Source organism: Ambystoma mexicanum, chromosome 8 (genome assembly GCF_040938575.1).
Source record: "Ambystoma mexicanum isolate Mex_15411 chromosome 8, UKY_AmexF1_1, whole genome shotgun sequence".
NCBI classification, from domain to species: Eukaryota; Metazoa; Chordata; class Amphibia; order Caudata; family Ambystomatidae; genus Ambystoma; species Ambystoma mexicanum.
The window spans coordinates 88,025,558-88,042,276 of record NC_090929.1 but is presented as its reverse complement, the minus strand read 5'-3'; the positions used below and the strand labels follow the sequence as shown (position 1 = coordinate 88,042,276).

Here is a 16,719-nt window from a genome sequence, read left to right as displayed (position 1 = left end):
CAGTTGTTATTTAAATATTTGATGGAGAGGTGGGGGGTCCGTCTCAAAAATAGATCGCTATATCTTGGGGATTTACCCAAAACAGGGTGTTTTTAGAAATGAAGCAGCCGCCATTTTGCTTTTCTCTCGATGTGAGAGATATTTGAGGTTATAGCAAGGATATGGGAAAATGAAATACAGGAAAAAAACTATTTGCAGGTCAAAAGACTTGCAAATGTCATCAGGCTAGAGAGGGAACCAAGTGAAATTTGGGAGTTGCAGGATGTCTAGTGACTGAGTTAGCAACACAAAGCTTTCTGTAGCCTCAGCTATAGCTGACATCTCAAAGTTCTCACCTTAACGTCTCTGCAACTAAAGTTTTTTTCTTGAATATATATATTCAATGGAAAGAAAGACTGCTAGGAGACCACTCTGAGTGCTTCTTCTAAATCGAACTATCACGCTCCTTGATGCACACGAGTGCACGCAGGGGCTGACATGCGCAAACTTTGAGGTAGAAGGAAGTTGCGGTGCCCAAGGTAAGTGGTGTGCGTGTTTGTGTATGTGTGTGTATGTATATATGTATGTTTGTGTGTGTAAGGGAGGAGGGGCATGCTTGTGGCGTGGAAGGGTGGGGGAGCAGATAAATGTGAGTGTTTTGTGTGTCTGTGGTGGGGGTTTTCGGGAAATGGTTAGGGTGAGGAATGAGAGCGGTGGGGAGGAAAGGGTAGCTTTTTCTACGAAATCTCACAAGCGTGGGAGAGGGTGGGGCAGGCGGGCAGGAGATTGGCATTGCAGGAGGTTGGCGGGGAGGTGAACCACGCACCCCAGGAGATGTCATATTTCCGCAATTCAAGGCTGGAATGAAGTAGGTTTTTTCTACTTCTATGGAGTGGATTATAAACCTGGTGCTAAAAATAGTTTCACCAAAGAGTATGTTTTGGACTTGCAGAAAAATCTGTGTAACACCTAAAATACATTGTTACTGTTTTCTGCAGGTGTGAGTTGTTATGAGTAGGTCAGTTGAGTCATTTGTTTGAGAAAAATACAGTTTCGGGAAGTTTAAGCCACACTTCCCATTAGGAAGGATTCCAGGGATGCCTCGTGTGTGAGGGTGGGAGAATCGAGGATGTCCCACTTTCCCTCTGGCCTTTTAAGTTCACTTCAGGAATGCAGTTCTAAATTGAGAGTATGGCGCTAGAGGCACCTCGAGAGACTGTTGCAACAGCTGTGTCCAGCGAGCCCGCCAAGCAGCTGGGATCTTGCTGTGTCCCAGGAAGCAGCACTTTGAGAGGCAGGAGAAGAGCTGGGATGCAACTGTTGCACTAACGGTGGTAATGGCAGGTGGGCACACCTTCATTGCCCACCCTGCCTCTGTGTGTTCTTCTCCTCTGCCAGGGCTTGGTGAGGTCACTGGATGAGGGGTGCCACAAGGCGGTCAGAAGCAGGAGGTTGGAGGTGGCATGGCGCATGAGGGAGGCTGAGGTGCCCATTAGGGCTTGTGGTCCTGGGAATAAAGTAGATTGTAGATGGTGACCAAGGCCTGGAACCAGGATGATGGCGTTGGTGAGTTTGTGGGGACTCTTGAGGTGCGCAGAGAGGCAGTCGCGGCTTTTGGAAAATCTGTTTTAGGATTCGAATTTAGTGTAGGGCCCGCGGAATCCAGCAGGGGAGGAAGGAAGAGGGAGTGGCTGCGGACGGATGGGCGGGGCAGGAGGGTAGGGAACCAGAAAGTGAGTTGGGGTAACTCTGCGGGTGGGTATTGGGGAGCTCAAGAAAGGGGTTGGAGACGCTTCTGGCATCCGCAGTTTTGCAAATCAATTTGCCATTTTTGCAAATTAAAGTAATACCTGGCATTTGGTGTGAGTACCTTGCTGTAAGGAAACAGGGTGATTATGTACTGCATTTCGTACTCTTCTTAATTGTATAGCTCCTTTAGTGGATTTTAAGAATATAAATCATTTGCATTTGATATAATGTGTATAATGTTTGAAAAAATGTGTGAAAAGTTTCTTTTAACTAAAACACACAATGAATAAATAAATAAAAAAATAAAAAAGATATCACAATACCAACCCTTCATGACAAAGGGCGTTGACATTGTGTGTATTTGTACCTGTATCCATGGTGTCTGTGTGCAAGGGTGCTTTATATAAGTGCATATCATTATATAAGAGGAAAACCTTATCTGCCAATTCCTTTTTGCTTGCTATGACACAAAACACTGTGTGCCTCCTCTCTCATGCCTGCCCCTCCCCTTGTCCCACTGCTTTCTTCATTGTTGTGTGGTAACAACGCATAACATGGCATGCACATGTGTACATGCCCTAGTATAACATGACATAACATACTGAGAAGCCTTGCCTCAAAGAACTAGGCTGGGGCAGAGACAGTGGTAGTGTTTTGTGGGAGGACAGAGGGGAGGGAAATAATCATGAAGGCACAGGAGAGTCAGCACACCTGCACTGGGGTGGTCTTGGGGGCATTGCCCACAGACGAAAGGTTGTGAATAGATGGGGCAGCGGTCAGACGTAAAGTGTCTGATGGGCACCAAAGGTGTGTCTGTGTAAATGTGCTGCTCTGTATACTTCTGGGGTGCACAAAGCTCTGTCTACAAACCTCCTCTGCTTGCCTCATTATCTCGCCTCTAAACCAGGAAGGAGATTGCTAGAAAATGGAAAGAACTATCCCAAGACTTACCCCTGCTAGGGGACCATACCAGTGATATAAGAAAACAAGCTCTTACGTGACTCCCTTAAACTGTAACCATGGTAGGGAATTGTTCTCCAAACTCCAGGGTCCCTTTCTATTTCAACAATGTCTTGGGAAGATAGCTCAGGGGCAATGTGCTCGCCTTGTAAGCAAGACGACACAGAGCAACACAGGTTTGATCCCTGGGTTCGTGCTTAGAAACCTCTGGGTATTAAGCGTGTTATAAATAACCTATCATATCATAACAATTCAGGGGAGGACCAAGTCTTTACCAGATACAAAAAGATTGTAAGAATTTTGGTCATTTAAAACATAAATAACCCACTTCGCCAGTAACATACTATGCTCTTGAGCTTAGAGCCCTTTAGGTAGCACTCATGCAGTGGATGGGATGCAGAATAACTCTGACATCAAATAATCAAACCAACTCAGGAAGATGGCAAAGTTTACTGTTTTAATATCAATTATCTTAAACAGGGAGTTACAACGAACATCAACGGATGGACGCTCAATTTCTCTCAGCACATATCTCACACAATTATATGCTAAACATTTGTCATAAGTGACATCATACTACGTGGCAAATGAGAAAAACATATGAGGGGCTTTGATAGGTTCAAGGGGAATATCTAAGTATATCTACTATCAGGTGCACAATGTATGCCTACCTCTAAAATATGTCATATTCAATACTATTAAGTACACAGTATATCATTGGCTTTCAACCATAAGGCACTCTGTAATTGGTTGGCATGCTCATGCCATGTCTGGAATATTCAGTTCACTTAGCAGCACATGATGCTAGGAGGTGGACTTGACTTTACCTCCCAACCCAATTAGCCAACATCTCTCATCACCCAAACCTTCTGCCATAAAGATTGTCTTTGAACTTGGTCTTGCAGCGTATTCTTGTCTCTGGTAATATAAGGGAGTGCGGGCATGCACTATTGTAATTCTGGAACTGAATGCTCAACTCTATTTTCATCCTGGGCTCACGTTACAGGAGACTACAGTTTGGACAATTTTTCAGCATTTAAATTTCTTAATTGAATAAAACTTGACACGCATGGTGTTCTTTCTTTGCACCTTAATAAGGGATGATTCAGCTTCTCATGTTCACTGCCTTTGAGAATAGATAACCAATCTTGTCTGCCTTCAGCTTTAATACCAAGCCTTACAGCCTTTCCACTCGTGTCCACGATCTCAGCTAATTCTTTGCTGCGACACAGCTCGCAGCCTTTCCTCTCCATGGGTCTGGGCTTACTAATCCATGACACTGATGTCCAGTTTCTATACAATGGCGGCTCCGCCTGCAGTCTATTCACTATGTGAAGCCAGCTTCTAAGATCACTTAGTCTACTTGCGTTGCTGCATCTGTACAGTTATTGAATGGCTTGCATTTTCTGCAGTGCGTCACACACATGCAATCTTCTTCTCGCATATGAAAGCTTACTGGATACGTAACTTCGTCATCAGTTCCTGTATGATCCATACATTCTCTTTAGTCAGTCTTCGTCGTGCAGGACGTTCGTCTCTTGTGATGTCACCAGCTCCTCTTTCACTCATTCTCATATTCCTTCGGGGAGCTCCTCCCTCAGATAGTTGTTTCTTTGGGGATACATCTGATAGGGTTTTCTCAGAAGGTATCTTCTTTCGAATATCCTCTGTGGTATGGTCACAAGTGCTGGTGTCAAGCATGGTATGATCTCAAGCTCCCACCATGCAGGAGGTAGGGGGGCGGGACTTCCTGCAGAGGCATGCAGCTGCTCCTCTACACTCTGTGTATGCAGGGTCACAAACATGCCCTAGAGTGCCCAAAGGAATTTCTAAAAGCACCCTTGCTGGTTGTCCCAGCCTTAAGTTTATGTCCTTTTCTTTCCCTCCTCTCTCCTTCTCTCTTTCCTTCTCTCTCTCTTTATGTTTCTCTCTCTTACTCTCCTTCTCTTTCTCACTCTCCTTTTCTCTCTTCTCTCTCTTTCCTTCACTCTCTCTCTCTTCCTTTCTCTCGCTTGCACTCTCTTGGGCCTGCTCTCTTCCGCTCTTTCTCCTTCTCTCTCTCTCTCACTCTGTCTCTCCCTCTCTTACACTCTCTCTCTCTCCCCTTTTCTCGCCCCCTTAACTCTCTCTCTCCCTCTCAAGCTCCCTCTCTCTCTCTCTCTATCGTTTTCCTCCTTTCTACTTTTCTACTTCACACATTACTCTGGTTCCCCTCCATGTTCTTGCCAAGACTCTATATCACTTTGTTTATTTTCAATTTTCTCTTTAATTATTTTTCTCTTCCATGTTACACCTTCCTCGCTACCTCATGACCATTTCCATTTTTCTAGCTTCCTTTTACTCCCTCTCATTACTTCTTCTTTCTGTTTTTTAAATTTCGTTTTTTTGTTTTCTTTTTATAACTTTTGTTTTTGGCCTTTTCTCCATGTCTATTTCCTCTAAACTCCTCTTTCTCTCTCTTGTTATTTCTGTTCTGTGTTCTTTTTCTCTCTTGTTTTCGTGTTTTTTGTTCTCCGCTCCCTCTGTGTTTGTTGCTTCTTCACAACTGCCCCACCCACACGCCTAACTTGCGAAAGGCCAGTCTCTGCCCCTTGTAACTTATTTTCAGTTAGAGGCGTGACTGCAAGGCTGAGGTCAAAGTTGAAAGGAACACCAGGGACACCTCAGAAGTTCAGTGAAAAAGAAGTGCTACATTTGGGGGTGGGTAATAAATCCCGCACACCTGGACCTGCGTGAACTAGTCAGAGTTTAGACATACACTCAGCACTAGCGATCGGTCCGGTTCTCTCCAGATCCGAGAGCCGGCCCCAGATGTGTAGATGGATCTCAGGATTAGGCCAGAGTCAGCCACCCCAAACCCATGCTCTGTGGGGGGGTGAGGGGAGGGGGACAAACAACAAAAAACGTGCCCACGAGCAAACTGTAACTTCCTCTGGTGATCCTGTGCAAGGGGTCACAAGAGGAAGTTACAGTCCTCAGCCATGACCTGGTTTATTTATGTATGTGTTTATTCAATGTTTACCGGATACATGGACCCAGATTATTTATTTATTTATGCCATTTTTGTGGGAGACCTGTATTCGACAAACATTGCATAAATAAATAAATATACTGGTATCTGACAAACATTGCATGAATAAATAAATATCACTAGTATCATTGAAACTATCACACACGATCATACCTGCCTACCCTCTGGGTTTTCCCTGGAGACTCTGGGTTTTTAGCCATTTCTCTGGGTCTCCGTGGAAGACCCTGGAGTCTCCGGGTTTTCAGGTCCTGTCCAATTCTCCATCCGATTGGCTACCAGCAGCGGTCTTTTGCAGCCAATTGGATGGAGGATTGAACGGGACTCAGGAACGGAACAAATGCAGTATTACCGCGTTGCTTAAGCTTTCATTCTTTTGGGTCAGATTGCCTTATGTTTTTGTCGCCCTAAATTGAAGGGCGACTAAAACATAAGGCAAACTGGCCAAAAAGAATGAAAGCTGAAGCACAAAAAAAACGTGGAATACTGCTTTCAATCCGGTGTCATTAATGACACCGGATTGAAAGCAGTATTCCTTTTTTTTCAGCTTCCATTCTTTTTGGCCAGTTTGCCAGGCCTCACGTTGAGGTTACAAGTGGGGGGACGGAGTCCACCCACTTTTTTCAGGGGGTGGACTCGGTCTCCCCCACAGCTAAACTGAGAAATATTGAAGGTCCTCTTTGAGTGCATGAATTAGCCGAACTCAGGGATTGAACCACAGCCATCAGGTTTGCAGGCTGGACACCTCACTGCCGCACTACATAACCTCGTGAAAAATAACAACTATGGTGAAATGTCCAATTTCGGTACTGCAAGTTCCAGAGAAAACCTTTGTATTGATTCTTGGAGTTTAAAATATGCACACATGTCAACGTTTTCAAACACATTATTTGACGAAAATCTCCTCTCTTGGTTTTGTGTGTGTGCTGCTTTTATGGAAGGTGAATGCCATTCGTCCTATGCAATTGGGGTGGTTATGCATGTCCTTGGACATTCACATTTACTGCATTCCACTGTAAAGTGCAAACTGCAAACGTGTTTCTAATGACAACAACCGAGTTTACCTTTTTGACAGGTGGGCGGGGTGTGTGGGCGGAGCCGTGTGCAAATGGGCGGAGTCTTTTGTGACGGTGGGCGGGGCATACATCTCAGGGTTTTTGATTTTCAAATGTAGGCAGGGATGCACACGATGCAGCCACCAAAATGCTTTCAGAGGGGAGCTGCAGGAGCTGTGCCGGGCTTGGTTCAAGTAAAAGAAAACGTTGCTTATGGTGAACAGAAATCACCCTGTTTGAATAGTACCCACGGGGGAGTTTTTTTATAAAATGGGATGCAAATTGTGCATTTTAAAGAAATACTCAGCAACACTGGTCAAAACTATTATTCGCATAGTGAAGTAACTCATCACCATGGAATTGAAGTGGTTTTAAGTGGAATTGATATATAGTTTGGAAAATAAGCAGCATGAAAGAAATAGTGCCCTTTTAAACTATTATTTTGGACATTTCCTTTGATCGGAGGTCAACTGCCAGCTCTGCCCCCACCTTCTCGGGCCCCCCAAACTCCGCCCCCACCCCAGCCATTGTGGAATCCCCCACCAATTGTTTGCCATTTCCACCACTGCATACACTGTTGACTTCAGAGAGATCCGGCACAAAAATATTAACAAATAATAGTTCAATCAAGCGCCCCGCGTCCCCCGGCAGTCTCCAGGGGTCTGGCCCCTGTCTTGTGTGGTGATTGCAAAGGGCCACTCTTGCAAAGCAGGAGCCAGTGCACTGCAGTTATGTGGCCTGGAACTCATTAGTAATGAGATGTTCTGTATAAAGGGGGTGTTTTGCACCGTACCCACACCTTGACCACCCCAGTGCTCACCACCATGTCCAGCTCTTTCTAGAAAGACAGAGGGATGAAGAAAAGTAGGGTTGGTGAAAACACCCGATTTTGGTTTTGGCAGGTGAAAGCCCATTAACGTATGTGGGTGGGTAGGGAGCTGCTTACAAGGCGGGTGACTAGCTGCCACAAGCATGTGAGTTTACAGGTATGCAAGTACCCCCCCACCAAACTCTCTGCCATGGGTTAACAACGGGAGTGTGTTTTTCCACATCAGGCAAAGCGCTTCTATGTGGTTTCATCGAGTTGACTTCGTCGAATACGAATTTAGCTTTGTTTTTTTATCTTTTAATCAATGTTCTTGCCTATATATGTGGTGGGAAACCCCCCGCCCCTCCCTTCTATCCTCTCCTTTTATATTTCCCTTATACACACCCCTGCATATATTAGAGGCGAAATTCGATTAAAAGTATTCCATGAATTTGTATTCGACGAATTCCCTTTCACAGCAAACAACCTATCCCCGCAAAAGCTAGTTGGTCCCCTCTTGACACTGCCAGGCTCTTATGCAAGTCTATGCAAAAAGGACGGGCATATTCGTCCTTGTCAGTTAAGGGGTTAAACTACTCTGCGGCCAGTAGCACCACCTCTAATGAAGATGAGTAACGGGTGTGTATTTGAGAACCCTATAAATACTGACTGATGAGTATGGCGGTCACTCCTGAGCGTAGCAAATATGTAAATGTGCACAACAGCTCATGGGTTCAAACCAAAAAGTGCCCAAGAGCCGGCAACCACAGAGTCTTATAATGTGTGTTTCACCCCTACCGGTCCCCACCCCATCCCTTTTACTTACCCTTTGGGCTATAAGTTATCACTTTTAATTATTACTGTGCTCGTATGTAATTCTGCTGTGATCTGTTTGTGATCGGCAGGTTGCAGGTTCGAATCCCGGCCAGGCCAACTCAGTCTTTCATCCTTCCGAGGTCGACACATGCGTACCAATTTCGGTTAAGTCATATTTGTATGTAAAAATGTTCTATGTGCAGTGCTTTTGGGAAAGCACTCTATAAATGACAAATGGTTATCATTATCATTTCAAGCTTAAAACGTTTGCATACATTAATTACAAAATGGTTAAAATGAGTACAAATGTGAGAGCTACAATGCCACAGCAGGGCTAATATCCATGTGAAATTCGTTTGAACCCTGTAAATTCGTGGGATTTGGGAAAAAGTTAATTACATTGTTGTTAGGGTGATTTATCATTTGTATGCTTCATCCCCTCTTTGAGTGGGACCCCCAGGGCTATTTGCTGGACATCTGGACCTTTTTCTGAAATCCACTCATGCATTCTTATGGCCTCTGTCTTTTTTAACTCTTTTCTTTGTACGTTACCTGTCGTGTGGGGTCTACTTTTCGCCATAACTCTTAAAGGCATCTGTACATTACTACTGCAGCAGCACACAGCTCTTTATGGGCAAAGTTGCTTGGGACCCTTAGAGTCCTCCTTTTAGATTATTTTCTTTATCCTGGAGTAACTGCAGTTCTTAAGGATAGAGAGAGATACTTAAATCTCTATAGTCTGAGAGATTGGCACACACCACCTTATGTGGAGTGCCAAAGGGATACTTAGTATCCCCCTTCTCTCTGCTTCTGTGACTTTTATGTCACATGGACAATCTCCTAGTTAAGGCTGGTGGCAGTGGATGTGTTCTATTAACTATTGTGTAATTGCTCTGCCGCAGGCTATGTCCATAGCCCCGTTGGTGCACAAAAGGGGCACCCAAGTACTGACTTAGGCACTCACTTTTTTTTGCCATTTCTTGCATGGTTGTTCTTTGTCAGTACTGCTTCTACCATTCTGGGAGGGGGAGGCCAGTGTGTGTGGTTTGCCTTTGGCGGGAGCCATTGGGTGTGCCCACCTAGACTCCAGAGTGTCTGTGCAGGCAGGAAGTGGGGGAGGAGTGTTCCACCCCCCTTGACCTTTTGTCTGCCAGAGTGCCTGAATGGGACCAGCTCCAACTGGGGCTCTAGCTATCCTGATTGGACAGCTATACACCCCTTTCTGTAAACTTCTGAGGAAGATTGCATAGGAGTGAGTGCTGGAACTGAATAAAAGGTGAGGCTCCTGGAGTGAAAAGCAAGTCGACCACTGGAAGCTGAAGTAACCAACGAAGAAGACGACCAGACACGCCTGCAGACCCTTTGCAACACCATTGCTGTTCTTACCCTGTTCTTAACCCGTGTTCTGCGTGACAGAGAAGCTCTGAAGAGGATGACTCTCTCCCATTTGACTGGTGAGAACAACCAGTCCCAAGACGAACTCTGTTTTGAGCCATCTCGTGAGGCCCTGTGAGTTTCCAAGAGCTGCAGAACCCCAACACTAGGAGACCTGCTACCCATTTTGAGAGCATCATCGTGGAAAGGCCAAATTCGTCCAAGTCTTTGCTGAGCCCTCAAGAATACTCCAGAGACCCAATCCAACTCATCCAGACCCCCTCATCAGAGTGCGGGATTTCAGGAACTGATGAAGATTGACTGGGCGAATTGCGTCCATTGTTGGTGCTGCAGAAAAGGTGCCAAAACTGCTAAGTGACCAAAGAAGTTGATGAAAGCCGTGCAAGGGGTCCTCCCTCGAGACTGCTGCTGAGAGATCCCATCAACTGCCCTGCCTCTCATCATCAGATCAAGTAATCTAGAGGTCGGGTCCAGAGCTGCAACATCGCAGAGCATCCACAAGAAATGTTTTCTTCAAACCTAAGGTACTGTGAGGAAAAGGGTATTGTTAACCTTAATCCAGAAAGTCGCTCAAGAGTATTGGAGTGCACTTAGAGGTGTCCAGGGCAACCCCATCTTACCTCAGACCCAAGCCGCTGGTTGTGTCCCTTTAGCAAGTCCTTTAACAGGGTCTCCAACCTTGGCTAAGTCTTCTTGTATCTTCTTTCCTAGAGACTGGAAAGTATCCACAAGAACGTTTTACTTCTGCTGCTTTTCAAGACTGCCTTTCCAAACTTTCTTTTAGCTATGGTTGCGCGTTGGACTTTAAAATACTTGCTGTGCAGGGAAACCACCTCTAGATCCTGATGCTCTACTAGCACCACACTAAACAACTGTTTTCATTCCCAGAAATCACTATCTTATAGTTTTATGCTGACTTAATGCAATTACTGTGTTGCTTTTGGGGTGCACGTTATTACCGATAGTATGGTAGACCTGTCAAACTCCTGTAACAATTGTATGCGCTCAGCAACTACCAACTAAGAAGTGGCCTTTCGAAAGAAATGAAAAGTATAACTATGTGTGTTGGTTTATTGTGCTAAGTATTTAACAGTGACTCTTGTGTAAATATAATAAATGTATACTTTTATATCACTTATAAGTACAAGTGCAAGTGCTTTGTTGCTGTGCCTGTCTAACTAGATTCAGTGTACTTACCTACAGCTCACATCTTCCTCTTAACATAAGCCTGCCTGCGTCAAGGTCTCTGAGTAGTACGTACTGATACTAAGAGTTGGGGATCTACAAACCATTGGAATAGCTTACTAAAATCCTACCTCCAAATTCGTGGTATTTTGGAAAAAAGTGAATTGCATTGTCATTTGAAAAAAAGAGTGCTCTGTTTGCTTGCATGATTTGATTGTTTCTGGGGGTTGGTTAAGGAATCGGGGTGCTTATCAATGTCCTCGGCTCTTGCTTTTTGCTATTGTGTCCCCAGGGCTGGAGAATCAAGACTGTGCGTTTTAACCTGTCCAAACCTTTGTGTTCCAGGTTGTCCTTAAGGATTGAGCCCGGCAACAGTTCTCCCCGGCTGGTGTCGTCGAAGGAGGATCTGGCAGGTACGCAGAGCTTGTACTTTTAGTGCATGAGTGTACCAAGGACACGTGTGTGTGATGAAGAGTGCAGCGTATGCTCATCAGGGTGAGAATATCTACCTAGGTAATGTGTTTGTGGAACTCTGGAGCGCCAGATTTCACTTCTTTGCTGTTTGGAAGGTTATCCCTGATCATTGTTGCCTCCATGATCCTCCTCTTCTCCTCTTTATAACACTGTATCATCGTAAATGTAAGTTTGTTTTAAGAAAAAGTTACAATGTGGCACAGTCTTCCCCAGCGCTGCCAAGCAAATGCAGTGTTAAGTCCTCCTGTTTCAATATTGAGTTGATCGGTGAACAACTCATTAGAAGTCCTGTATTTGACGCCTTATAAACGTCCCCCTAATGCCAGGATGGCGTTATTGGACCATCAGTTTAGTTACACATTATGTTGCAGATCCCTAAAACATTTTGACATGAGTGATGAGATGCACTCTCTTGCACCAAAAAAGGTGCTTTAAAATCCACAAAGGGCATCACAACGTGCACATATGCACATTGGAACGCCCTTCATCACCCCTTTGTGCATTTGCGCGTATCCGGGGCCATTTCTGTGCAACCCGAATTCACCAATGGGATGCGCTTAAAAAAAGAAATAGTTTAAGTGAGATAGAAGCTGTGTGAATGGCTGCTGTCCCACCTGAGTTTCTATCCCTCAAAAAGAGATAGACATGTTTTTTTCTTTTTCTAACATTTCACACTGGCAGGCCCTTATAGCCTGTCTCTGTGAAATGTACTCCCAGTAACCAGGTGATTACTGGGACCATGTGGTTGCTGGGAGACTGTCATGCATTGATTGGTGTCAGGAGAAGGCTCCTGACACTTATGTATGCAAGAGGGCTGGACAGCACATCTTTGCTCTACTGCCCAACTCCCCGCCACCTGACTGAAATGAGCGAGTCTCCTTTGAGAATAGGGTGACCTGTGCATTTCTGTAATGAGTGCAAATAAAAAAGTACGCTATCTGTATGTTTTTATGTGTGCCCAGTTTTCAGAATATGCCACTTTGTATTTTTACATTGAATGTTAAAAATTACATAACCGTCGCAGTGGTTGAAATCCTTATTTCACAATAGTCACCTGCATATAAACAGCCTTCCCTGTGATGTTAATATATAAATGACGTCACAATTGTCATTCATAAGAGATTTGATTTTAAACATTTTATAGGACATAAGTTTGTTTTGTTTAATATGGCATTTCATTTCAAACAGGAAAATACATATTGAAAGCAGGATATTGACTTTAGCTCTGTCCTTTTTAGAACTATGTAATGTAATGAAATTGCCATTTATATAGCGCCCTTTTCCATTGGTATGGTCTCAAAGCGCTGTTGGGGAACACCCGCGGGGGACCGAAGTCCAGGTATGGGAAATTCGTCGGAGGAGTTTAGAATGTGGGTGTGCATTTTGGCCATTGCAAGGGTAGGTTTGGGTGGCTAAGTCCCAATGTGGAGCTGGCCTGTGGTTGGCGCTGTGAGGTAGTCTGGAGAGTATGCGAGAGCAAGAGAGGCATTATGTGTGCAGCTAGACCAATTTTGTTGTTGTTGTCGTGGGGGATAGCTGCATTCTCATGGCAGAGGTGTTGTGCGATGCGCCTTAGAGTAGTGTATGATAGCAGATGCGTGCGGGTGGGTAGCAGTGCCTTCAGCTAGGCTCCATAGGCATGGAGTGTGGTATGTACCCGTGTGTCCTAGCTGGTTTCTTGGTTTCGTAGAAACCTATGGTAAAAATATGCATTGCATTGTTCAGTAATACATTCAAATGAGTTTCATTGGGTTCGGTTAACAAACCATCAATGTGCACAATAGAAGCAGACAATAACACTAGTTATTATATAGCGCTACAAACCCACAGGTATGTAAGCACTGCAATAACAGTTATTATTATCCCACTGTGTGGTACTCAATTTATCGACCTCGGAAGGATGAAAGGCTGAGGGGGATTTGAACTTGCGTCAGCAGGCTACGCACAGATGACAGATCGAGCGCGCTCAACTTGCTGTGCTATAGAACATCTCTTTACAAATCATCACTTATACTTCATTTCTGATATTCAGTAGGTGGAGTTTTACTGAAAGCATTTTCAATTTTTTTAAATTCCGGTTTAAATAACATGTGGTTGTGCAAAGGTACTGATATGAATTTCTCAGCTGTTGTGCGCAGCGAACAGCTGACAACAGAAAGCAGAAAGTGTTGATTGTTTACCTTTTGTCATGTGAAGGCAACAACATGGGATTGATTATATTAGTGCCCGGCTGCTGATTACACAAATGGGATTGATTATATTGGTACCTGGTTGCTTATTACACAAATGGGATTGATTATGTTGGAGCCTGGCTGCTTATTACGCAAATGGGATTGATTATATCGGTGCCCGCCTGCTGATTATACACATGGGATTGATTATATTAGTGCTTGGCTGCTGATTACACAAATGGGATTGATTATATTGGTGCCTGGCTGCTGATTATACAAATGGAATTGATTATATTGGTGCCTGGCTGCTGATTACACAAATGGAATTTATTATATTGGTGCTTGGCTGCTTATTACGCAAATGGGATTGATTATATCGGTGCCCGCCTGCTGATTATACACATGGGATTGATTATATTAGTGCTTGGCTGCTGATTACACAAATGGGATTGATTATATTGGTGCCTGGCTGCTGATTACACAAATGGAATTGATTATAATGGTGCTTGGCTGCTTATTACACAAATGGGATTGATTATATTGGTTCCTGGCTGCTGATTATACAAATGGAATTGATTATATTGGTGCCTGGCTGCTGATTACACAAATGGAATTGATTATATTGGTGCTTGGCTGCTTATTACGCAAATGGGATTGATTATATCGGTGCCCGCCTGCTGATTATACACATGGGATTGATTATATTAGTGCTTGGCTGCTGATTACACAAATGGGATTGATTATATTGGTGCCTGGCTGCTGATTACACAAATGGAATTGATTATAATGGTGCTTGGCTGCTTATTACACAAATGGGATTGATTATATTGGTGCCTGGCTGCTGATTACACAAATGGAATTGATTATAATGGTGCTTGGCTGCTTATTACACAAATGGGATTGATTATATTGGTTCCTGGCTGCTGATTGTACAAATGGAATTGATTATATTGGTGCTTGGCTGCTTATTACACAAATGGGATTGATTATATTGGTGCCTGGCTGCTGATTATACAAATGGAATTGATTATATTGGTGCTTGGCCGCTTATTACACAAATAAGATTTATTACATTGGTGCCAGGCTGCTGATTACACAAATGGGATTGATTATATTGGTGCTCGACTGCTGATTACACAAATGGGATTGATTATGTTGGTGCCCGTCTGCTGATTATACAAATGGGATTCATTATATTGGTGCCCGGCTGCTGATTACATGAATGTGATTGATTATATTAATGCCCAGCTGTTGATTACACAAACGGGATTGATTATATTGATGCCCGGCTGCCGATTATACAAATGGGATTGATCATATTGATGCTCGGCTGCTGATTACACAAATGGGATTGATTATTTCGGGCCAGGCTGCTGATTACACAAATGGGATTGATTAAATTGGTGCCCGTCTGCTGATTGTTCAAATGGGATTGACTACATTGATGCTCGGCTGCTGATTACACAAATGGGATTGATTATATTGGTGCCCGGCTGCTGATTCTACAAATTGAATTGATTACATTGGTGCCCGGCTGCTGATTACACAAATGTGATTGATTATATTAATGCCCAGCTGCTGATTATACAAATGGGATTGATCATGTTGATGCCCGGCTGCTGATTACACAAATGGGATTGATTATATTGGTGCCCGGCTGCTGATAATACAAATAGGATTGATTATATTGGTGCCCGGCTGCTGATTAAGCAAATGGGATTGATTATATTGGTGCCCGGCTGCTGATTACACAAATGGGATTGATTATATTTGTGCCCAGCTGCTGATTACACAAATGGGATTGATTATATTCGTGCCTGGCTGCTGATTACACAAATGGAATTGATTATAATGGTGCTTGGCTGCTTATTACACAAATGGGATTGATTATATTGGTTCCTGGCTGCTGATTGTCCAAATTGAATTGATTATATTGGTGCTTGGCTGCTTATTACACAAATGGGATTGATTATATTGGTGCCTGGCTGCTGATTATACAAATGGAATTGATTATATTGGTGCTTGGCCGCTTATTACACAAATAAGATTTATTACATTGGTGCCAGGCTGCTGATTACACAAATGGGATTGATTATATTGGTGCTCGACTGCTGATTACACAAATGGGATTGATTATGTTGGTGCCCGTCTGCTTATTATACAAATGGGATTCATTATATTGGTGCCCGGCTGCTGATTACATGAATGTGATTGATTATATTAATGCCCAGCTGTTGATTACACAAACAGGATTGATTATATTGATGCCCGGCTGCCGATTATACAAATGGGATTGATCACATTGATGCTCGGCTGCTGATTACACAAATGGGATTGATCATATTGATGCCCGGCTGCTGATTACACAAATGGGATTGATTATATTGGTGCCCGGCTGCTGATAATACAAATAGGATTGATTATATTGGTGCCCGGCTGCTGATTAAGCAAATGGGATTGATTATATTGGTGCCCGGCTGCTGATTACACAAATGGGATTGATTATATTTGTGCCCAGCTGCTGATTACACAAATGGGATTGATTATATTCGTGCCTGGCTGCTGATTACACAAATGGAATTGATTATAATGGTGCTTGGCTGCTTATTACACAAATGGGATTGATTATATTGGTTCCTGGCTGCTGATTGTACAAATTGAATTGATTATATTGGTGCTTGGCTGCTTATTACACAAATGGGATTGATTATATTGGTGCCTGGCTGCTGATTATACAAATGGAATTGATTATATTGGTGCTTGGCCGCTTATTACACAAATAAGATTTATTACATTGGTGCCAGGCTGCTGATTACACAAATGGGATTGATTATATTGGTGCTCGACTGCTGATTACACAAATGGGATTGATTATGTTGGTGCCCGTCTGCTTATTATACAAATGGGATTCATTATATTGGTGCCCGGCTGCTGATTACATGAATGTGATTGATTATATTAATGCCCAGCTGTTGATTACACAAACAGGATTGATTATATTGATGCCCGGCTGCCGATTATACAAATGGGATTGATCACATTGATGCTCGGCTGCTGATTACACAAATGGGATTGATTATATCAGGCCAGGCTGCTGAT

At 43.6% G+C, this 16,719-nt stretch overlaps 1 protein-coding gene across 8 annotated transcripts in view; it reads left to right on the top strand.

The window, feature by feature from the left end:
- RALGPS1 (Ral GEF with PH domain and SH3 binding motif 1) overlaps positions 1-16,719 on the top strand; it is a 2,625,553-nt gene that overhangs the window by 2,181,999 nt on the left and 426,835 nt on the right. For all 8 annotated transcript variants that reach the window (XM_069609374.1, XM_069609372.1, XM_069609376.1 and 5 more), the window contains one exon: positions 11,321-11,388. In XM_069609374.1, coding sequence (XP_069465475.1) covers positions 11,321-11,388 — 68 coding nt within the window. The remainder of the gene's footprint in view (positions 1-11,320; positions 11,389-16,719) is intronic.